Raw genomic sequence first — 24,926 nt, forward strand, 5'->3', positions numbered from 1 at the left:
ATCACGTTTCACTATTTTTATTAATACAACTCCACTGTGTACATTTTCCATAACGTGATGCTGATTCTCCTCCGTATCCCCCGGGAGCGCAGAGGACGGGATCCCCCCAGCTCTGCTCCCTGCCCAGCCCGTGCCCCCGAGGGCACTGCTTCTCCATTCCCGCCCCCCCTGCCCCCGACAGCCACGAAGAGCCACGACAGTGGGAACTCTGGGCCAGCAGGTCAGGAGTCCACCCGACCAACACCACGCCCCCGAGCCCCACCCGACCAACACCACGCCCCCGAGCCCCACCCGACCAACACCACGCCCCCGAGCCCCACCCGACCAACACCACGCCCCCGAGCCCCACCTCTTGTCTGTGTTCACTTGGTCCCTTGACTCATTTTCTCAGCTGAAGGACAACCCACTTTTCTATTTGAGAACTGAGAGAATAACACCACAACATGTTTCATCCCAAGATTTAAGCAGTGCTGACAGGAGGAACAGCACGTCAACTATGTTATATCCTTTATAACTGCGTGAACAGGAAATTTTATCTTCATATGATGACTGAAATGAGTAACTGAACACATTTAGGAGATCCTCAGAAATACACAGGATTAGCACAATATAGCTGAAGAGGTAAGTGATGTAGAGAAAATAAGCCTCTACTGTAGGCCTCTAGGTAACAAATAATCAGCAACAATATATTTTATTTCATTAAAGTATTTTATATCTAAATAAGTGATATACAATAACCAATGTTTAAAATGCTTGAGGTAAACGCGTAAATACCATTCGTATAAATAAGGGATAAAAAAAAAAAATTTTAAGTGCACTCATTGTTTAGATCCATGTGTTTGGGTCTGGTTACTGCCTCTGGCACGCAGTTAGGAGACTGTGCCCAAGGTGTAACTTTCATGACCATTTCCACAGGTGGAAAACTAGAGAAACATACTCGATAACATGGCTTAAAGCATGGAAAATAGTTAGAAAAGCAGCTGTAATAACAGTGCCATTAGCTCAGAGCCTACCAACTTGAGAAAGATAAAAATAAGGTTGTCCCACTTGCTTCTAATTCTGTATTTCTTAAAACAAAAAACCCCACACTTCTCTGTCACTTTGTAAAAGATCCACAAAATAAAGAGAAATTCAGCTACTTATCCAGGACAGCAAGTCATTTTACAACATAAACTTGGAAAGTATATTTTCTGGACTTCCATTCAAAAGAACACTTTAACTTTTAAATGCACAATTTATGGACAGAAGAGTCATTTTTAAGCCTAACAGCACCCTTTCAACCATTTACTCCAGTGTGAATATTGAGTCAAGTTTTCTTCCATTACTGAGGGTTTTTAAGAGTCTTTTTTTCCCCCCAAGACAGGACTAGTATTCCAGTAAAGGATGGGAAAATACATTTTGTGCCTACTAACAAGATTTTTGTGTTTTGAAATCCTGCTTCATTAATGCTTTGCTAACACAATCCTTCCAGTGCTCCGTGACCGGACACCTGTGGGACTGTACTCACAGTTCTCACCATCAGCAGATTTACATCAGTAACCGAATATATTTGGAGCATCGTGTAATGGCAGAGCTAGAGAAAATCCAGTTTGACCTCTATATGTCAGAAAGACTTGTGAAAAGCGACAAGTGGAAAGCTGTTTTCTGTTTGTCAACTAAGAATGCTGCTGGAAAAAAAAAAAAAGCCCAGCAGGTTTTTTTTAATCGTTATTTTTCAGAATACAAATGCACCACAGGTGACCTTGTCAACACTTTCCACTGCGGTGGTGCTGTCACAAGAAATCAGTCCCATTCGCTTCAGGAGGCTGCTGCTTCAGTAGCAAACACACTCTGTCACCCTAACTCTGCAGGTACATCCTACAGCTCGTAAATACATGGGGATAACCTGAAATGGAGGTTGGGTGTGAGAGACCATGTTCAACCCAGGCTCAGGCAGGTACAGCTCCACTGTCACGTTCACATCTGCCTAATTTAAAAATCACAGATTTCTATTCTACAGAGTTAGCTACGGTAGGGAGGTCAAGTTTTGTTCCACTAGATTGTTTGTGTTAAAAAAAAAAAACAAAAACAAAAAAAACAGCTTTTACCCACTGAAGCCCAAAGCTGCTCCACAGAAGAACTGCATTCCAAAAACTTCCACTTCCAGACATAGCCAGAATTACTGAAGCAGCCCAGGACAACCACCGCAACCTTTCTTGGACAAACCTCTTGGCTAAGAGACCAAATGGAAGTTTGTGCTTCAAGAGGAAATAAAAACCCGACACAGTAGCCTCGCTGTCACAGACGTGTGTCTGAAAGTAAGCAGCAATATTAATTACAAATAACCTACTTTCATAAATAAATCTACATAGAGAAAAGTAGCCTTCCAGATCCTTTGGAAGCCAAAAATTAAGAAGTTATTAAATACAACACTTCAGCAAGGAGAAGACTTTTTCTAAACAAGGAAGACCAAGGCATAGATAATTACTTGGGAATCCAACGCAGAAAAAGCACCTTTTGCTGCTTGTATCTGAGGATTTATTAAAAATATATTTTTAATATAAAAGTACAAAATAATTACTACTTTGGCTTGGAAAAAAACACAGCAGTGGTTCTGATTTTCAAGCAAAAAAAATTATCCAGTGGTAATTTCCATCTAGTTCCTTCTTTTTAAAAAAGATTCCTAAATGGGAAACAGGCAAATCTATCTCTCCAGATAATATGTGCCAGCTTGTGAGAACTTTAAAACAGTTATTGCTTTTATTTTCTTCCATAGAAGAGTAGAGTAGAATCTCATTCCTACTCATGTGGCCATACCACATCGCAGTAAGACTAGTCATGGGTGTTTAACGAGTTATAAAATGTGTAACTGCCACGGGAAAAAGGCGCTGGAGAAATCGGTGAAGTAATAATTATTTGGCAGCAAAACATACTGGGGAAGGTGGTGGGAAAGCTTTCACTTCTACCATCTGTCAGGTTTTCTAGAGAGAACAGCACTAGCACTGAAACCAAGCGCTAATTGCTGCATATCCCAAGTAATTTGTATCATGCCATGCAATATGGATCAGACAAGCAGGATCTTCTAGTAAATGCCAACATCAAATAAAGAGAGGAAAAAAAACCTTCTCTATCCATCCCTAACATATACCCAAATTTACAGTGTTATTTGCTGTGTATTTATACAGCCACCATTCAGCATTAACAAGAAGCAGCCCAGACAGTGCTCACAAGAGGGGTGCACGCACAGTGCAAGCACACCCCACCATCCACTCCTTCAGATGTCAGATAGCCAAAATTTTATGAAAGGAACCACATTTTTTTTTCCTCTCTAAAGGGTTAGAACAACATTTATAATCTCTCTTTAAACAGTAATCAACAGTTTGACCAGTTCATCCACAGGGGAGTCAACATAACAAGGCAGAAGCAGAATAGTGGGTTTATTTTCTTTAAGTACAGGTTTATGCAAAATGGGTAACAGCTGAGGACAGAGCATCACCTCTGTGATCCAGCTGATCCTGGAGCCGTGCAAATTCAGCAAGTTCATTCAGTTCTTGGAACTGCCTGTCTGTTTTATGGCTCACCAGTGACCTGTAGAAGTGGACTGCAAACACAATGAAAATCAATCCAAAGGGAACCATAATAGACGTTGATGCAATGGCTGCTGCCTGTCCTGACGTGATGGTAGAACTGTTGCTCTGGAGCGGATTATCAGTTTTCTTCTTTAAAGGAAGAAACTTCACCCAACACAGTAGCACCACCTCTGCAAGAAAGAGCAAAGTCCCAATGACAGTAGAAAATGCCCACGCGAGCTCAATGTGCCGATGCATACGCTCATGAGGAGATTCCTTTACGGAGTTGAGGTTATGCACATTGCTAACGGCCTCTATGTTTGGCAGAATGCAGGTACTTATCATGAGTGCAAACAGGTGTACTGCAACAAGGACAGTAGTACAGGCACTGAAGGCTATCAAGAGACCTTGAGGGTAGTCATGTTCTACGTCCAGCTGAACTTCCACCATAGCCACCTGAAAACAAAAGAAAAGAGAGATGCCATTACCTACGTTACATATTATTTGGTTATAGATTACTTTAAATCACATTTTTAGAAGATCATCCATTCTAGACAATAGTCTGCATTTAAATTTCTCTTCATGTCAATCTGTACCTTTTTCACTAGGTTCAAATTTAACTCTGAGCAGAGGCTACCATTCTCTTACTTACTGTTCTGTTGTAGAGCAAACCATCAGTACGCATAAAAACCCTTGACAGCACAACCACCACAGCTCATCCCAACAGAACAGCTGGACTTTGTGATCAACGTACTTAGATTCCTTGAAGTGAAACATTTCTTCTTTCCTGTGTTATACTGTAGAAGCACTTTTTGATATTTTACTACAGATTATAAATTTCGCTGGGTATTGGGAAATGTTTTGTGGCTCATATGCATGTAGAACGAATACCACGTGAAGTTTTTTGAAGTAGGTACCTACAACATGAAAGCCTGCAAGAGCAGCAGACTGACCATCACAATCTTGATGGTCATTTCTCCTTGAATATGTTTTTAAGTCCTGAGAGAGAGCAGGAGCCTTTCATTAGAAAGATCACCTTTCCCCGAGGCTCTCACCTATATTCTTTCACTCAAAATCAGTATTTCAGTAGACTCTAGAACACAGATCCAAGTCATCAAAGTCTCCACAATGCCCACAGCAGCCAAAGAGGCCTGTCAAAGGCTGGAGGAAGGACAAATAGTCATCTCTCAGTTAAGATAATGCAGAGAGCTCCCAGCCATCACTAGCTACTCTCACTCTGGAAGTTGTGCCCAGGCTCATCTCTGGGTGAGCCGTGCTATTCTGTGAAGACGCTCCAAGGTCCAGCCCCTCCACTATCGCACGCAGCCATGTGCTTTTCTAAACTTAGATCTCCAAGCATGCCTGGGCTTAAGGAGCAGAAATCAGCATTAAATAACAGCACTAGGAAGCTCATAAAGCCAGCTCAAATATTTTTGATAAAGAAAATTAACTAGAATGCCTTTTAAGAGTTTTTAAAACTGTCAGGTGGTTTTATGCATACGCAACTGATGAGTGACATTAATCCCAGCAGCTCTCTTGAAAAATAATCTTTCCTGATAAATTTGCCTTTCAGACAAAGCACAGTTCCAGAGAGGGGATAATGCAACAATGTCTCTATGTTTAGTACTCTTTCTCAAAGGATCTCATTAGATAGACTATGTTTAAAATGCAGGGAAAAAAAAAAAAAAAAAGAACAGCAATCTTAAATATTTATAAACACATGTACAACACATAAGGAAGACGCAGAGGCTGCCATTCAGCACAGTTCCACATAAGCCCTTTCCGCACCCTGGGCTGCCCACTCTCGATCCTTTGTTGAAATGACTCAACTTGCTAGGCTAGCAAAAGCTAACCTGGTTAAGAAGTGGTAATCTGCTAGTTCTGGAGAGGAGCTGTTTCTGCAGTGCCTCTGACAAACACCGGAGCTGGCACAGGCCCCTGTGTAACGGAGGAGGAAGCATTTGCACTGGGACCTCAGACTCTTGGCAGCTCTAAGCTAGAAGCCTAGCTCTTCTGTGACATACCAGTTTGCCCTCAAAAAGACCCTGAAATCAGTTCGTACAACACAGTGCCTGAAACAAATCAGCTCTTCTGAGTCCCATCAGTACAGGTTTAGCCCACTACCACGTTCCATTATTAATGGTTTGGACAGTACTCGGCCTTCAGCATGCATTTCAAACACCTCAATTCTCATCAAGCTGATAGAAAGAAAATTTCATAAAGTATGGATGCAGGGAGACATAGGAACCAGGACCTAAAGACAGCTGCAAAACCAGCAAGAATACTCAATCCTCATTATATGGCAAGAGCTGAGCCAAGCTACACCTAGTCTGGGATCCCATCACCTTACGGGCCCAGAACCAGCATGTTCCAGGGCACCAGAACTCTTAACCACTAACAAATATTAAGCCAACCGAGGGTTTTGCTCAAACATGTTTCAACAGGCATTCAAGGCCATCTGCCAATATTTTAATTCCTTCATTGAAAGCTTTCATCGTCATAAGCCGAACCACCCAGCCAACTAGCAAACAGTTTCCAAGTGTTACAAGAAACTCAAGAAGAAATTATATTAATATAATTCTTGCTCAAAGATTTAAAAATACCATTTCTCAACCATGGGAAACTTCACATTTGAGAGGATAAACATCTGATCGTCAAGTCTCTCTTCTGCAGGATTGTTTGTCAAGTCCCAGTGCACTCACGGGATGTTGGGCTTCCTGTGTTTTTCACAGAACAACTGCAATCTTTCACCACTGAGGATTCATTTTTGTACTTCCAAGTTTTTTTTTCCTCATACATTTTCTGGTATGTGTCTAGGCTCAAAATCATCCAGCACGGCAAGACATTCTACTCCTTTTTCCTGGTACTTATTACATTAACATAACCATGACACTAAAGAGCTTCATAAAATGAAGACTTTATTTTCTTTTAAGAACTGATGTATTTAATTTGCCAAATATGAAGACATTTTATATTTCTGTTAATCAATGTCTCCACGTAATAATGGTATCAAGTATCTAATTCTGAACTTCAGTCAGATTCTCTTAATTCCAACGTTACCAGCTGACCTGAAGCTACTGTTCTATTCCCATTTCAACAGAGCATCAAGAATAAATCTTTTCTTCCTCTTCCTAGCTTAGGCTGAGCTAAAAAGAAATGCTAGAATTATACAAGTGATTAAAACATAATCTCACAGGAAACCAGCTTAATTTAAGCAGCATTCAGATACTCAGCTCTGTGCCTAGATAACAACTGACAGAATCATGGGGACAACTAACTATTAAAAAGAGACATCCAGAACAGGAATCCACATTTTCCTGGATTGAAGAGACTTCATTTTAATATTTCTGGGTGTTTCTCTAAAAGAGTGACCCCAGGAGCACCTACAACAATGCCTACCTGGCATTATACACTGATGGGATAGCTTAAATCTGAGTTTAACAACAAGCAAGGCTTCAGTTTATACTGAATACACTTAGACAAAACACACTAATGCTGACTTGCTTTGCACAGGAAGCTTGTTGTGTAGGTAGAACCTAAATCATCTCTCAGAAAAGGAGTTTTCTGAAATCCAGCATGACTGTAGTTGCTTAAGACTTGTCACAGTTTACCCCATGAGCAGGAAGGGTGTAACTGCCTTCAGGTCAACCCACACCATGCAATTACTTACTGTAATTCCAAGTGTACTCTCTCTGTAAGAATAATTATGGGTAGCATCAACATCACTTGAAAGGTAGCTTAGGCACTACTCTTCTAACACGTGCAAAATAAACTGGCAGCCGAGTAGCCACTGCCATACACACTGCCAATTATTCCCAGTTTGCGATGCTAACAAAGTGTGAAGAAAACAGAAGCAGATCAGCCAGCCATCCCAAACCTGAAGCCTCGCATACACCTTCACACAGCTGAAAGCTGCAGGAGGGACGCCACGAACCGCAAAGCACCAAGCGGAGAACAAGCTCCCAAAGGAGACTCCCAGAAAAGACCAGGGCATCCCACGGGGGGTGCCTGGGCCAGTTTCAGCATCTTCTCCCAACTCAGGCCCTCCCAGAGTAGTTTCCATGCCAGCACAGCCCTGATGCTAAACACCAAGGGAGCCTGGCATTAGGAATGACACCTGAAGTTGAAGTCATACTTGGCTCTCCTGCCAGAAAGCAGTGCAACCTCCTCTCCATGGCTGGAACCAAAGGGCAGACTACGAGCTGCATCAACTGCTGGGCCAGGAAAGATCCTCCGTCAAAGTGAATAACAGAAATGCTAAAAGGGGCACAATTATCTGCCTGCTTTGAGGGAAAGCATCGCAGTTTACCCACTTGGGAGACTACAGCAGCTGCAGAAATACTCCTCTATCGACACTGAAGGGATCACAGCTTTATAGGCTGAGCCCTCCAAAGGATGAGTGTAAGAGACCCCCACTTTGTAAGTATACCCTGAATATTCAAAGACATACACATTGGGTGCGTGAGGAAACGTGATAGAAGCTAGAGGGTATGTGCATAAGAAATAAAACAAGAGAGTTTTTCATAGGTTCACAGACAGGACAGGAAAAATTTATGCTGAAGCTAACTAGCTGGACAGAGACGCTTTCAAGCAAAAAGAAAACGCACAGTTCAACTGACAGAGATGTTAGAAACACCCTAAAAGCAGGAGTGGGGGTAAGCAAGAACACACTTCTCTTCCCCATTCATTCAGGATGAATTAAGACACTTCAGAACTCACTTCAAATGGAGACTTTTGGGGAAGCTGTTGGATGCAGAATGCCTGAAGGATTTCAAAGTCTACTAAAGTTGATGCAAAGTCTCCAGGGGGGAAACAGCAAAGCCTCCTTGTGTTCATGCCTGGCAGAGTAACTCCAGCTTGACCCAGAAGTGAAAAATCAGTTCATGTTTTCTGTCTCCTCAGACTGTCAAAGCAGCTAATTTGGGAACCTTTTCGCTATAAACTAGCGGAAAAACTGCCAGCCCTTTTCAATTGCAAGTCTCTGTTCTTTGCTTCCTGGGCCAAGCTTGAGCCAGGCACCTAAAACAAAAAGCTCCATTTTTCATTATGAGGCCCCGTGCCTGTTTTCAAACAGGAATGCAAAACATCAGAAGAAGTTCTTTCCTTTACGCTGCAATTCCAAAATGCACAGCTCTCAACTGCTCTCACAGGGTAACACTTGCACAAACAGGGCCCGGGTGAGCTCATCTGGTATGATCCAAATCCATGCAAAGCCTGAACTCACAGCTACACGCCGGTGTTCCACGCAGGAGGATGGTTTTTTGGGTCCTCTGTTCGGTTTCTACGCTGATTCAGAGGGCTGGCCCCTCAGGGCAGGAACTGCCATTGACGTTTGCACAGTATCCAGTACAACATGTTTCAGCACCTTCTCCTTCGCCACTTTCAAACCTTCTTTGAACACTTGCCACATGATTTCTACGGTGCAGCTGCCGTGCTGCAAGCATCCTGCCTTGCTGCATGACCATAGAATAACGTAGGTTGCAAGACACCTCAAGAGGTCATCTGGCCTAATCCCTGGCTCAAAGAAGAGCTAACTTTAACTTCAGATCAACCTGCAGATATGACTGACATATTTACTACAGCTCTTGAAAAAGCTGTAGATCTGAAATATGGTGTCTTGACAAAATGAAAGGATTCTCCTGATGTGAGGATGCAGGACCGGAGTTCTCATGAGCCTGAAGGAGGTGGACATTCAGATGCTTTCAAATATAACCAAATTGGGCACACAATCACGTTAAGGCTTCTGACAGCCCTAGATTTCAGTGTTTGAGTAATACCATATTGCAAAAAATGTAACAACTTGCCCTCTAGAATTCGCATTTCAATTTTATTTAACATTTCATATCCTGAAAGAAGTTCATTTCTCTTGTGCATAATGCTTCCATATCTTATTAGACCAGAGTGGCTTAAAAGAAGCTCCTTCTTTTAAATGAAAATGAAAATCCTGAATGCTCACAGAAGGTTTCTATCCATACAAGAGCACTTGCACAGTGCCTCTGACTGACTCGACCACTTTGCAAGAAGTGAGCTGTGATACACTAATAAATCAATTTTCACCAGCAATAACAATTAATATAAAGGCCCAGTCACATAAATTGCTGCAAATGAAGCTCATATTGCTACTGAAATGCAGGATAAGCAACTGTCCTGGTTTTTCACTTGTCCATTTTTACCACAGCAGGACAGAAATTAATGACTTGCTTCAAATTTTAGCATTGTTCCCCAGTTTTGTAAGCTACTAGACAGTATGCTGGCTTTACTTAGGTTGGTTTTAATTCCAGCATAACACAAGCTTCAAATTCAATTCCTGCTTTAACATAGGGGTTTCTGAAATATTAAGTATCCAAGGAAAATAAAACATTACAGTGATCGGAAGAAAAACGAAAGGAAGAACTGTAGGAAGAGTCACCCATGTAGCAGGTCATACTGACACTCAAGACTTAACACACACACACACAGAAGTTAAGTGCTCGGGTCTCATGTGTAATAGCAACAGCAGTGAACAGAGTATTTGAGAGTTTTCTGCCTTAATCACAGGCTTACATCTTCCTCAGAATCAGCAGCCACTGCTGTAAAGAAATAAAACGCCTTATCTCAAGTAAATCTGTATTATCTACAAGCTATTTATAGATAACTTACCTCTCTGCCCCTTCCCTGCAATGATGATTCTGAGCTGGGAATGTGTGCTGTAACTGCCACGCTATCTCTCATGGTATCAAATACCAGCGTTAACACAAAGCTGAGAGTCACAATTGACTTCAGCATGGCACGGATAGCCAGCTTCAAACCGGACAGAGCCACAGCTAATTCCAACTCCTCCCTGCTGAGCACAGTTGTGAAGAATGCGCGTGGCCACTTTTCCCATACACTCGATTTTAGCTAAATACTCTGTAACCAGGGGGCTGCAGGCAGCACCTACTGACGGCCCCATGATGGGACGGCTGCACATTTCTCTCCCATACCAAAGATGCTACCTGACCAGCCTAAAGCTCCAGTCACAACTGCTCTCCTGTCCTTCGTATCTGACAGATTCAGACAAGAATCACAGAGCAAGAAATCAATCTTATTAAAAGTTACTCGGTGTAACGACCCATTTAATGGAATACTTTGAGAAAACACTGGCACTTGGTATGATTCACATTCTTACTGTGTCTACTGCTCCTGCAGTTAGGTGCCTCACAGACTGCAAAACCCCTTTGGAAAGGACAATGTCAGCTTCAAACATCAGTCTTACTAAAGACACCGACCATCTCTTAAGGAACAGAAGTTGAGAATTATCTGCATACCCTTGCAAGATTGTTCTCACCTGCTCATCCCTGGCCACAGCTCCCATTCCAAAACAGGAAACTGATTAAGAGGACAATTCCTATAATCTAGCATGTCAGGAACGGCTTAAAAGAAAGCCACGTTGATCAAACGTCATGGCTGCATTTTGTAAGAGTCCATGCACACAGTGAGAAAAGGATGTGTATCTTACCTGGAGAAATGTATCAGTGCTACAACACCTTCACCCTGCTGGACCAACACACACCGAGGTAAAACTGCACATGGTGATCACTGAAATCAGTCAACACCCACCTGCAGAAATATTTCCTTCCCTTCGCTTGTTGGAGCTAGTACTAGACTTGACTACATCTAATCATCCATACGGTTACAAGTGACTGCGTAGCACACACTACTCTTAGCAGGTAAAAAAACCCCACGCACATTGAAGTGGTTTCTCCAAGTCTTGGGGTTCACATCACAAGGTTATTTCAGTAACTCCATCTTCTACCCCATTGCTTGTCTATGTGTGGGACCACAGGAGGGGAAGGTCGAGAATGAGAGACATCATCACTGGAAATTAGCACTCCTCTGGCCGTCTCCTCAGCTCCGAGCTGGTCAGCCAGTCACTGTTTTCCTGACAGTACTATTCACTCCCAGAGAGGCGCAGAGCCAGGCTCTCACAGAGTGTCTGCACCATTCATTAAGAGTTACAAACAACTCATAGAAAGACTCTTTATGAGCCACAATCAGTCACCGGAAATTAAAAAAGTCAAAATAGCGATCTTATTACTGGTTTTATACAAAAAAGAATGTAAGCACCATTTATCCATTAGTCTAGAATCTTGTCTCCGTGGATTATATGTTGCAGAATGGCAAATCACATTAATATCTGCTAAAGCTAACACCAGAATACAAATGCAGGATTTCATATTATTTTGTTAGTAAACATGAAAAGGCAATAGCCATATAATCTGAGTAACTGCATCTAGAGAAGGCAATATCTCTACACAGCGTTACTTACGGTAAATCTATTCAGTAAGTACAAGGTCAGATTAGACAGCACAGCAGGAAGAAACAGTGGCTCAGTATCACCTTTACATCCTCCAACCTACAGGAGCCAAAGGCAGCCACTCGCAGCTGCTGTTAAGACAGAGAAGAGTAAGAGCCCGAAGTGCTCCACACTGCCTGCCTTGCTCATCTATCACCCCGAGATGGGGATGCTCAAAGGAGCAACAAAATGTTGCTTTCATGACCAGAATAGAAGAAATGTTTTATATGGGGGAAGATTCTTGAGGGCACAGTGCTAACCAGTGAGTGCAATAGTGATATGAAAAGTAAGTGGCAGCAAAACCGTGAAACTAGGCCTGTAATGCTTTCCTGCAGTTACAAAATGCTGCTGTTTTATGTTATTCCACTAGCAATCCAGTTAAATAGAGCTAAAACAACTTCTACAGAGATAATTTCAGTATTTAGAACCACAGAGTAACCTTTACTAGACAAGAACTAAGCTGTCTTGAGCATCAGGACAGCACTGACAGAAGCAGGGCCAGAGTCCTACTTAGAATTACTTCAACTGGTATTATGGAAATTAGCTTCATATTTATCAGTGCAGTCACGTTTTCTACAAAACATGACTGAAGCTGTCTTCAGAAGACCATATTGACTATATTTCAAAGGCAAGAGTTGTCAATTCTTTGATGATAATCAATATTTGAAGGGTATATACTACACCTAGGCAACAGACTAGCCAGCTTGAATCACCAGCGGTATTTAAAAGAAAACTGCTGTCTGGTAAATAACATCCAAATTTTAAATATAACGTGTATAATTTTAGTGTATAATTTAGACTCCTAGTTTAGGCTTAATTTCACAAAGCTGCTAACTGGCGGAGGGAGGCGTTGTTTGAGTTTTCTGGTTTGATGACTGTTAGTTAGGATCTAACACCACCCCTACGAGTTGTGACGTAGGCATACTAAGGTATGATGCATCCCTGGTGACAAAATGATGCTAACAAGTCAGCTTAATTGTTCAAACAAAACCAACCTGCCAGGAGCCTGTCTACACTGGAGCTCTTGATACTGCTACTATAGATGTGGATAAGCTACTGCTTACACTACTGGACACAATCCGCAAAATATTTCCAGCATTCAGATAAACTGGATTAAGAAATAAAACCAGATAAAGCCAGGCACGGATTGGGAAAAAAAAACCAAACATACATCAATATCTGGGATATAACACAGAAGTGAGGAACAGTCAGTGCCTCCACGCACACATGGAAGGAATCCTCCGTTCTTTCATGGACTACACACACCCTACAATCTACAATTTCTTTATTTACCTCTAACTGGGAGGATTGATATTACTTGCTGGCCCCTTAAATAGCCAAGATTATAAGCTTCCTAGATTTCCTCTTAGACACTGAATGATAGCAGCCATGGAAACCTGCACGAAGTAACTGCTCGGGTTTACTTGTGGAAGCTTAGTTCTCATATCAGCTTGTGATCATCAGGCTCTGGAACTGTTTCTGAAGCTAAACCATGATTAGTAAAATAAAACTAATTGTAAACGAGGTTTCTCCATGGAAGCCTAACACATGCGACTTTGAAACCTGGCTGAGCATTTCATACTCTACACATCACTAACCCAGGCAATCTCTTGACTTTGGCATGCATCATTTAACCGGCGCACGCGTAACCAATACTGAGGAAATAAACTTTGCAAAATGGCTGCAGTTATACACAAAATTAGACCAAAAAAAAGGAACAGTTTAGCAAGGATAAACTTAGCTCATACTAAAGGATACAAGCACCGTTTAATTAAAAAGCAAGGATCAATGGGGCTGGCATGGAAACAAGCACATTCCACTCCTGACAATTCCCATTAATTTGCTGGGTGGTCCTGGATGTGTCATTTAGGCTCTTTATTCCTTGTGTCCATAGGGAAAACAGAGGAACAATGACACTTAATTGCTGTTGTAAACTTTAGATCCAAGACTAGATTGTACTTCAGCAGCGTTTTGTTCAAATATCAGGTGCCAAAGAATCTGCTGAATTTAGTAAACAATGCATAGGCGTGACAGCAGAAAGAAGGCTCTGCATTTCAAGGCAGAAGGACAACTTTAAAAGATAAGCAAAGTTATTCAAAAGAAATCTAAAAATACTTGGAAGTTAAGTCAGCTCTTCTGAAAATAAATTAGGAAGTCTCAGCTAGAGACTGTCATAGCAACACCAATGAGGCTACAAGTTGATTTCCAGCATGACCTTGTTAAAGGAAGGAAAAAAAAATAAATTAATTTTTTCGATGGTACTTCCAGAAAATAAAAATACAATGAATGTTCACATGTAACATTTCTGGCAACTCAGAGATTTTGTTAATCGGAACAAAGTGGCTTTTTCCTGAAATACTCTAATTCAAAAGCAGGAGTTTTCAACTGCCCGACACTGAACTCTTAGGACTCTTCTAGAGAATCAAGAAAAAAGCAGAAGCTGCCTCACCTCATATACCCACGGGATTTTAGGAGTCACATAGCATACACTTAGAGAAAAGCCACCGGGATTTAAGAGATTAAGCATGACTTTTAAATAATAGCATTTTTATTAACAGAGATGCAACCTCCCCTAGATGAAAATTTGTAAAAACCAACGCACTACAGGGTGGTTTTTTTACCACGTTCTCTCTCTCGGTGTAAAAGCCTGACAAGAAACCACCCTGACAAACTGCTCTGACACTGGAGAATGAGGGTACAATAAGGAAAACTCATTAGCAGCAGCGATGAGCTGCCACCATGATGCATGTTATCCAAGGAGAACCAACTCAAATATGCCGCTGCGCTAACACAGTCGCCTGTCAGTCAAACAAATACCAGTCCACCACCACCCCTGAGGAGCTGTCGTCTGTTTTTAGCCAGTGAAGGAGGACAGTGACATTTATTTGACCGTCAGAAGGCTGCTGCAGACCGGCTGCTATGTTTTCAAACAGCATCCTCTAATTAGAGCAATGGCTCTTAAGGGAAATGTATCTTGTGTCTGAAAATACTCACCTTGTTAGAAGCAGAGCAAAAATCAAAACAAAGCAAGTCAGCTGTACAATTCGGTACATTTTTAACAAATGAATATAGGGGCTGACTGCAGAGTTAGCAGCTCAGTACGTTAGACAACTGGACATACGAAGCCTCGAAGTTACCATATTTCAATCCATATGGAGCTTTTGTTTGAGACAATTAGGATTACTTGACTACATTTCTATATCAAATGTGAGAGCAAAAACGATACTAACAAAAAAAGACCTTTGGAAAACAGGCACAAAACTTCAAACAAAGCGACACCCAAGATCTCTTTGGAAAAAAAAAAAAAACAACCACCCAAACACCGCAACTGCAAATGACTAACGATGGATGTAATGAGTCAGAGGAACACCGACAACTTTAATCAGTTCTTTTTCCTAATTTATCTGAAAATAGCTCCAGTGCAACACCTGCCCTCGCAACGTGTGCGGCTGTGGTCTGGGAAGAAGAGCGGGAGTACAAACCACCAAACCCTGGCAGAGCTGCAGGACTCTGTGCTCTGCTCCTGACACCAGAGCACGAAGCAAAGTGAAACGCGGAAGAGAAATAAACGCTAACCTCCACATTTACAGCACCGTACGGTGCTTCCTATGAGAGCCCGCGGGAGGAATGTCCCGCCAAGTAGGATTTTTGGCGCGCCGAGCATCCTCCGCAGGAAAAATAAGCAACGAGCGAAAAAATCCTCCACGAGGTATCGGAGCTGTGTAAGAGGAGGTAAGAGCCGTCAGGCAGCTTTTAACTTGCGGCATGACAGCTTCTCCACAGAAAACCCGATGCGAGCCCACCGGGTCACCCCACCCGGCCCCGCTGCACCCGGGGCGGCCCCTGCGCCGCCTCCTCGGGCCCGGCCGCGCTGCCCCCGGCTGCCCCGAGGGCTGGAGGCCAGGCCGGGCGCTCTGGGGAAGAGGCCCAGACCCGGGCCCGCCCCGTTCCCCGCCGCCCCGAGGTGCCACACGCCGCCTCACGGGGCTGCGCTCGACTGCGCGTCGTCCTCCCCTCTGCCCCAGCAGCCGGAGGGGAGGCAGCGACTTCCCCGGCGAGAAAAAGGAGAAGCGGCGGCAGCGCTCCCCGCAGCCGGCTCCCCGCTGCCGCCGAGGCCGCGGGCCGCCTGCCAGGGTCCCCGTGTCCCCCCCCCGCCCGCCGGGCGAGGCCGGCCGCTCACCATGGCGAAGCCGGAGAGCAGCGCGGAGGTGCGGCTGGAGGCTTTCAGCTTGGCGCGGCTCAGGTAGAGCTTCCGCCAGGACAGCGCCTGCATCGAGTGCTCGTTCAGGCTCATGGGCTCCGGGGGTGGGCAGCGGCGGGCGGAGGTAAGGGAGCGGGAGGCGGCTCCTGCGGGCGAGCAGAGCGAGGGCTCCGGCCGCGCTAACACCCCATGGCGCCCGGCGGCGGCTCCTGCTGCCGGTGCTGGGGCCGCGCCTGCCGCCGCGGCGCTGGGAGCCTGCGCGCCTCGCCCCGCCCGGCCCCGCCCCGCCAACGCCTCATTGGGCGGCGCGGCCCGGCCCCGCCCCCGCCCCCGCTTCCCGGCAGCCCCCGAGGGAGCCTGAGGGCGGGTGCGCGGGCGTCGCGCGCCACAGGCCGCTTCCCGCCGCCGCGGTGGGGAGGGGGGAGCGCGGCCTCCGCGCCAACGGGAGCCGTGAGCCGGGCCTGCCCCTGCCCCTGCCCCTGCCCCTGCCCCTGCCCCTGCCCCTGCCCCTGCCCCTGCCCCTGCCCCTGCCCCTGCCCGGCTGGAGCCCGGGGCGCGGCCTCCGGGCGGCTGCGGCAGCGGGGCGGGTGAGCGGCCTCAGGTTGGAGCGTAGTTGACGGGAATTTGTAATTTCTCAGTTTTATACATCCCTGTCCGGCGGTGGGTGCCCTCTTGCTCGGGGCTGGAAGGGATGGGGTGCCCCCCGATCCATCCCCTCCTCACTGCCTTCCCTCAGAACACGACTGCGAGGCCATTTCTCAGCTACATCCTTTGGCCTCCCCTCCTAAAAATTTTAAATATTTACGTTTGTCCTGTGGATCTAAACCAGTCTGAGCACTCGCCCTTGCTTCCAGTTAAAACTGGTACACCTGTTTATCACATAGCTAGAATTTTCATAACCATTTTGTACACCCAGAGCTGATAAACTGGTTTTTTTATCAGCAGGCAGTTGATAAAGTTGATTAAGGAGAACATTTCAACAGATAACGTATGTCAGCGTTGAAAGATTTCTTTTTTTATTATCACATTCATGCAAACCCTTTAAACCATAATTTATTTTTTCTATGTTTTACAGAGGGAAAAATGAGGCATGTAGCAGAACTCCATAGCAAATACATGGCACAGTCATGAAGATGATTTCTGAAAAGGTGAGACTTAATACAGTGCTTGTGCCACATCAAACTCGTGGGTCTGGAGAATTAAGGCATGTGTAAGAAACCCGTTGCTACTGATTTCTAGTAAGCAAAATACAATTTTAGCAGTAGAAATACTACTGGACAAGGACACTTTTACTATTTACAAGCACGTGGATGGTCACATACTAGCTCAATCACTGCAATGCTAGTTCCACTAGCAATCAAAAGCTTTGGTGACTATTATTGCCTTGACATTTTCCACCTTATTTGCAAGGCAGCACATTGTCTTTAACATTTTTGCTTTTTTCCTTTCTTCATGCGTTTTTCTGTTTTGCAATGTCGTTTATTTACTTATTCCTAGTAAAGGTGATAACGGTCTATACCAACAAAAAAAGCATTGCTAAAGCATCCATGAAAAAAGTCTTAACTATCTGAAGTCCTCGAAGGCATTCCCTGAAACTGCCTTTTCTTAACAGGCAGATTCGATCTCATTCCTTTCTCAGGAAATAAATGGAGTCGTCCCCTTGTTATAAACAATTTCTGGTTAGATTTTTATCTACAGGGGCATTAAAACACCTCTGTAGAAGAATGAGTTTGACTTAGTCTTTCCATAAAAACCTTTGCTGTTGTATAAATGACTCCATGGAGTGTTTGCCACCTTTCTACTCTTTTATGGGTGATGCTACTATTGTACAGGATCCATTTGAGTGAAAGTCCAACATGTTAGCATTATAAAATCCTACTCTTTGTTCAGTGTGCTTTAATTCTTAAAAAAAAACCACAACAAAAGACCTCATCAGCACAATCGTTATATTCTGTGTCTTCCACTGACGCCTCAAGCTAAGTCTGAGCACCACATTGCAAAGGAATGAGTAACAACCATATTGTGATTTCATTACCACATTTACTTGGGAGATACGATAACCATCAAAGCACAGTCATGTAAAATATCCTCCACATCTCAAGCAAACATTTAAGTCTTTGTCATTTAGTTTCTGTGGAATCATACATTTAAAAAATATTTTGCATTGCTGCTCGTAAGCTAGGAAAAATGTTTATGTACATAACCAAGATTGATTGTTCACTATTTCTTGTTTCTTTATTTCTTGTGCAAAATTATGGTTGAACTGTAACATCATGGGCGAGTACTACTGCACAAATAATACCTAGGTCTTGACCTGTTCCCTAAAATCATATTTCTCTAAAAAAAAAAAAAAAAAAAAAACAACCCCAAGCTGCAAGAGACGTACAGCTGAGAAGGACTTAGAGTGTCTTTCTGAATAGCTGTATTAAAATAGACTCTTTGAACTCACCGTTGCTCTGTTCTTCTGTCCATTACTCCTATTCCTGTTTATTGGGAAGGGCTCTGAAAGACAGAACAGTATTGCACGCTGATGTATTGTGGAGTTCATATTTCATTCAAAGAAACGTACGGAAAAGGACCTACTGAATCAGTAAAGAAATCTCATCTCATCCCGTCCACTTTTCCAAACCAAACCCATGTGTAATTTTAAGCTTCCAAGCCCCCCAGCATTGTAGGTTTAAAATAAGCCTTACTTCCTTTCCTTTCAGAAATAAAAAATTGTTTTGTTACATAGAAGAACATAAATTAGGGACTAAGCCGCCTTCTGCAACTAAAACTTTAGGGCTGTCGCAGTGTACCCTCTTCCCCCATTATGTTCCATTTTACAGCTCCATTCCGAGGTACAAACTAAACAGGATAAATTCTTGTATTCCCAACTCTAATTACTTATTATTACACACCTCTATACTGCCACTCTAGAGTTAGCTGAAACAAAAAGAGTCAGTCATGCTTAATTAACTCTTGGAAATGCTTCAGGGACTTCTGAAATCATGCTGGAGTTCAGAGCTGTGGTTTGATGTTACCTCTGATCAGTGCAATTGCAGAAGGCCACCAAAAGGGTGTAGTCCTGCACTCTTCCTTCATCTCACCCCACTCCTCGCCATCCTGTACATCACGCAGACCAAATGATTACAGAGCTTCAGTCAATTGACCTGATGAAAAAAAAAAAAACAAACCACCACCGTGGTTTTTTTTCTTAATGGTTGAGTTTTCTGCTGGATCAGGTCACTGAACTGACTTACCCTGTGGCTGCACAAACACTAGACCTAACACAGGAGAAATGAGGGACACACACGCAAGAGAAAGGGAACTGGCTCTTTCAGTAGCAGGCTGTTATTACCCCTAATTAGAGGTAATGTCAACCCATTCTCTGGATCATTTATGCATGAACACAATCGGAGCAGGTGGCAGAAGTCCAAGTTTCCTTCCAGAAAGCCCTGAGAAATCTGTACACTGTCACAAGGATACTCACAGGTTTTTTCCTGCTAAAAATGTACTTCTCTATTTTCTGTAGGAGGACTGAGTAAGAATAGGTTCGCCGAGTACCATATGATTAATGTGATACGGTACTGAGCATGCAAAGGTGCTACCCTTTGCATAGCAGTTTTTCTAAAACATATTTCCAGCTTCAGATGCAAATTATCACTTCCATTTGTTGCTGTTATTGTACCAAAACCAAATAAGGTTACCACAAAATGGAAATTATGGTAGATCTATATTAAAACCAACACATTAGATGTTGCAAAAGGCAAACAGACGTTCATCTGCAGTCCCAAGCAGCAAGGAGGTTAAGGCCAGCATATCTGCCAACCTCGCCTAAAGTAGAGCTTAAAGTTCAGTTGATGGAATTTCTGCAAAAATTTTGACCTGTCACGTCTAGAAAAACTGTATAATTTTTAACTTCATAAAGCAACGACATGGTTAAGTATCTAGACTTCCATCTTAATCCGAGGTAAGGTATAGAATGGTAGGTCTTACAGGATAAAATATACAAAATACATATAATAATATATATATTTTATATATATAATAATATATAAAAAAAGTTTTTAAATTATTTCAGTCCATTCTCTCCAATGGGAAATAACCGTATATGAAAGCTCAGTAGGGGTAAAATTAACCCATTTCTTCCTACAGCCTCCCCAAGCACAACACTATAGTTCTTATTTTAGCATCAGCCCTGTGGTACAAGTTTAATTAAATGACAGATCCTAGTTCCAAGCTAACAAGGATCCAGCACACTGTTATGATGAGATCTTAAATAATTTAAGTTACATTAACATCCAGCAAAGAAGTTTCAGTGTGTTGGGGTTTTTTTAATATAGTTCAGACTAGCCCCTTTCAACTCAATAATCACCGCTCCCTTTTCGCAGTATTGATACCTGAAGTGTTTTTACCCCATTTTTGCCTGCGAAGCAAACCAGCCTCGTGGTAGCCCTGGCAGGGCCCAGCTCCGGGCACTGCTAGAAACCTGTGGTATGACCTGCTCAGAGGGGAAACGAGCCCTAACCCTCATCTGCCAGTGCTTAACCTGTGTCCTCAAGCACACGGGTTTAATATTGCTTCTAAATGTTTTTATCCTGTCTAATGCAGCTGTGGGTATTCTCATCATCCACAGCCTACCACCCCCCTTTTTTTCCCCAGTTCTTTTAAGTTCGAGACAGGTTTTTTGTCATTAATGCACAGATTACAGTGATATTTCAATGATAAAATTAAATGTAGATTAATAGGAATCTGTCTTAAAAGAAGGTTAAAGATGTGTTTTCTATTTTTGGAGATCTATAGATTAAAACTGTGACATTTCTGAAACATATTTACTTCCACACTTCAATAATGTGCTGTGGTGTTTCCAGGTGTGATTAATACAGTCTTTGGTGGGTTTGCTTGATACACCAAGAGTCTCAGATTGGTCATGTCCAAAAAACCAAAGATTGAGAAAAATTAGTTTTCTTTTATGTCTCTGATCTTTTTTGGTGGACTTTTGTGGAATGGATGGATTATGTGGGTTTTTGTCTGATGATTATCTAGTAATATCCATTTATTTTGTACAATTACTCTGGCCTCAATCCTACAGATGTACACATGCATTTGATTTTAAAATTGAGTAATCTTGGCTGAAAGGTCAACATATGCACGCATCTCCTCAGGATTCTGGATTAATAATGCACTTGCTGTAACAAACATCTGGAATCCACACTTCAGTATATAGCCTATACAACACTTCTATGTGATAATAAAGTTCAATCACCTGCAAATAGGGAGATGTTAGAGAAAGATTACATGATTTTTCAAGATTCTGCAAACAGTTATTGGCAGATGCAGAAGGAGAAGCTTACTGCCTTAAATCCCAGGTTAGAACTCTATCCTTTCCTGCCTTTATCCCCATGTCACAGTTCATTAAAATATGGATCTTTACAAAGAGATGACCAACAAACAAGGCCCACAAAGTTGAACTTTAATGCGTTTTAATTTTTTTGCATAATATTTAGTATGTTTGATATAGTACCTAGAACATGATCGGTTAGGTATGCAAAGGGCAACTGGATGCTCTATATTTCTGTTGGTAGAAGCAGACAGGAATAGTAAAGAAAAATGCCCTATTTCAAGGAGAGTTTCAATCTCCGTTCAACTGATTTGAGAATTAAAAGCATGTAAGGCAGTTTGACATTTATTTGAGCTTTGTACTGGTTAGATCACAGCACTCCCCATTTTTGCTGGCCCAGGAGAGACAATAGTGAACGAGTATTGTACCAAAGGTAGAAACAGGTTTATTCTCAACGTCCATCTCACAAAATTGCAAAAAGGAAACCCAAGGAGAACCGTCAGCGCCATCAGCCCCTGTTGCGTTTAGGTCTGCTTTGATGTTCCCTTTCTTAGGGGGGCATGGAGGGCAGGTAAAGGATGTCACTTCAGAGAGGAGCCACGCTTTGGAACCCGGAGGCTGATCAAAACCCCAACTCTGACCCTGCTATTGCAATCAGATGGTCCCAATATTTGCTCAGCGTCAATTTAGAGTAGATGTGAATTAGTGGTTTAGAAATTAGACCCTCTGATAGCCTTAGGAACCTGCAGTATCACTACACGTGGGATTTTTTTTTCCTATCAGAAGCTGCTTTTTGTGATTTTTACCTACTTTTTCATGCCATTTCTAACTACCTGTTGTACATGCATACTACAAAGGCAATTTCGCTTTATTTCACACTGAACAGTACGTTATTTAGACCCTGCTCTCAAAAGACAAATGTAGGTGCAGATCCTGGAGCACTTTAAGCACCAGCCGGTCTTTGCCTTCGCTGGGGGCTACCTCGTCGGGCTACTCGCCGCCTGGGCGAGAGAACATCGCGAGCCCGAGAGTCGTAATGAGAAGGCTTCACTCATCACGGCAATTAACCGTAACTCCGGGCATTGCGAGATTATTTCGCTACGTTAACTCCCCACTTTTTACAGGAGTTCCCCAAACCCGCTCCTAGGTTTAAAACCTGAAGCTGGGCAGCCGCCGCTCAACACCCCTCCCCGTTTAAACCGTATTTTTAGGGCCCGTCGCTGCTGGCACCCCCGCGGGGACACTCCGCGCCTTTGTGGATATTCCCCCCCCGCCTCCGCGTTACGGGATTATTTTACTACGTTAACTCCCCACTTTTCACAGGAGTTCTCCAAACCCGCGCCTGGGTTTAAATCGTGAAGCTGGGCAGCCGGCGCTGAACCCCCCCCTCCGCGTTTAAACCCAACTTTGAGGGCCCGTCGCTGCTGGCACCTCCGCGGGGACACTCCGCGCCTTTGTGGTTCCTCCCCCCCCCCCCCCCCCGCGGGCCGCCGCGCTGCCCCGCCGCCGCTCAGCGCCTGCGTACGGCGCCCGCTGCGCACTCGTGACCCGGCGGGCAGCCCAGCGCCGGTACCGCACCCTGGACACCCCCTCCCCAGCACCCGCCGGTGTCCCCCGTCCCCCCCCTCATCCCCGTCACTGTTTACGTTCCGGGCACTGCGACGCCTGCGCCCCCGCTCCGCAGGCAGTGCCTGAAAATGGTGCCTTAGGACTTTGCAAAACGCAGCGCCGCCGCCCCCCTCCCCTTCCCTCCCCCTCCTCTTCCCCCCCCCCCCAAAAAAAAAAAAAAGTGCTGGTGCAAAATTGCAAAACTTTAGAGAGACCTGGATGGCTTTTGTTTTTCCTCCTCCCCATTTGGGCCAAAAATGCAGGACAGGAACTGTTGACAATTAAGTGATGAAACTCTCCAAAAAAATGGAGGCAGAGAAAGACTCTGGAAGAAGATTGGTGTGTAGCTGGCTTCTGCCTATTTCCTATTTGTGCCTTTTAATTGATTTTGCTTAATTGTTTGCAAAGGGAGAAATGCATGTAAAACGTAGGCAGCGGAGCGACTTACTTTGCAAGAGAGCAGCTTAGACACTGGGGAAGGGGGTGGAATTTAACCGAGGGGAAGGAGAGGGTGGGACGAGAATATATTTTTTTTTTTTTCCTCCTGTGGGTAAGGGTTTGTGCTGATCCACCGCGCGTCTGTGTAGGGCTGCCTGCCGGGGCGGATTTGCAGGGAGAGATGTGCCGCAGGCAGCTGGTGCATGGGGTTGCCCCCCCCTCCAAAATCACCCCCTCTCCACCGGGGTACCTACCTTTGTGCGCGGCCGGCCGGGCAGCACCGCAGGGCCCCCCCCCCCGCCGCCTCCAGCCCCGGCTCCGCACCCGCCGCAACTTCCCCGGGGGAGCGGCACCGACCTCCGCCGAGCCCAAACCCCCCCTCTTTGCCTTTAACTCCCCCCCCCCCCAGCTTTCAGCGCTGTAAAAGCCGGGGGGGAGGAGAAGCGGGGTGGGGGCTGCGCATCCATCGCGGCGTTACATAAAGCGATCGGGTTTTTAAATCGCGGCTTCCGGTGTGACTATGGAAACCCTCACATTATGTAAATACCGAAACCTGGATGCCGTGCATCAGATTAAATGATTCGCCCCCTGTTCCCCCCCCCCCCTCCCTGCCACCTTCCCTTCCCCGCGGAATTATCTTGTGTTCACGTGCAAAAAATAATAATAATAAAAATGAACCGGTTGCTAATGAGCGTTGGCCACCGTTCACGGGGTTTTACGGGATTGCAGAGCGCATCGGGGCAGTAGCCTGTGAATTTTCGGCGAGTTACGCCAGTCTCCTCGCCTTTAAGTGCCGGCTCTGCACCGCAGCCCAAGTTTGAGTTTTCCTGCAGCCAAACACCTGTTATTCTTGTCTAGTTCCGTGTCACGGCATGGAAAAGGTTGTGCATGCAGCTGTGTCGGAGCTTGGTTTTATTTAGTTTGTGTTTTACCATCTGCATTATTTCCCCCAGAATCTGTTTATCAAATCGTCCTGCACGATCCATGTGCTTACCTCCCTACCGACCCTCTTTTTTTTTCTTTTTTTTTTTTTTTTTTTTTCCGGACAATGTGGGTTTTATTTTTGTTTTGTTTTCTAGCGATCTATTGGCAGAAGGCGATACGATGAGAATGAGGACCTCTCGGACGTGGAGGAAATTGTCAGCATCAGGAGTTTCAATTTGGAAGAGAAATTAAAGAGTAAAATGTATCACGGGGATTTCGTGCATGCCATGGACGGGAAAGGTAACTGCCCGGGGTCGGGGGGGGTGTGGGGAGGCTGCCCAGCCCGGGCTCTCCTGCTGCCGGAGCCTCCACGTGTAGCTCCGCGCTTGGCTTCGTATTTCGCGCCCGCTCCCCCTTCCCGGGGATCCGGTGACGACGCCGGGCCCAGCAGCGGGGGGGCAAAGGGGGTGGGGGGGGCCTGCAGCTGCTGCCCCGGGGCCCTGCAGCCCACACGGCCGGGGTTTGAGGGGAGGGAGGGAGGGGGCTGCCCCGTCCCGCACCCCGCACCCC

At 44.5% G+C, this 24,926-nt stretch overlaps 2 protein-coding genes across 5 annotated transcripts in view; one reads left to right on the forward strand and one right to left on the reverse strand.

The window, feature by feature from the left end:
* Window positions 1-665: 665 nt before the first annotated feature.
* On the reverse strand, window positions 666-23,800 carry LOC141967540 (calcium release-activated calcium channel protein 1). 3 transcript variants are annotated; one of them, XM_074921439.1, is made up of 4 exons: window positions 23,687-23,800; window positions 19,087-19,215; window positions 18,513-18,565; window positions 666-4,004 (listed from the first exon to the last, which is right to left on the reverse strand). In XM_074921439.1, exons 2-4 carry the CDS (start codon window positions 19,145-19,147, stop codon window positions 3,438-3,440), a joined length of 681 nt encoding a protein of 226 aa, XP_074777540.1. In that variant the 5' UTR covers window positions 19,148-19,215; window positions 23,687-23,800; the 3' UTR covers window positions 666-3,437. The 3 variants fall into 3 exon arrangements, with proteins under 3 accessions (XP_074777540.1, XP_074777539.1, XP_074777538.1); XM_074921438.1 differs by lacking the exons at window positions 18,513-18,565; window positions 19,087-19,215; window positions 23,687-23,800 and adding an exon at window positions 16,043-16,317; XM_074921437.1 differs by lacking the exons at window positions 18,513-18,565; window positions 19,087-19,215; window positions 23,687-23,800 and adding an exon at window positions 8,268-8,993.
* The window catches only part of KDM2B (lysine demethylase 2B), a 118,890-nt gene continuing 117,264 nt past the window's right edge, over window positions 23,301-24,926 (forward strand). Inside the window, exons 1-2 of one of the 2 annotated variants that reach the window (XM_074921431.1) lie at window positions 23,301-23,333; window positions 24,512-24,656. In XM_074921431.1, coding sequence (XP_074777532.1) covers window positions 23,301-23,333; window positions 24,512-24,656 — 178 coding nt within the window. Of the gene's footprint in view, window positions 23,334-24,406; window positions 24,657-24,926 lie in introns of those variants that run through there. The other variant, XM_074921432.1, reaches the window with a different exon arrangement.

This window comes from Athene noctua, chromosome 17 (genome assembly GCF_965140245.1).
Source record: "Athene noctua chromosome 17, bAthNoc1.hap1.1, whole genome shotgun sequence".
In the NCBI taxonomy this organism is placed as follows: Eukaryota; Metazoa; Chordata; class Aves; order Strigiformes; family Strigidae; genus Athene; species Athene noctua.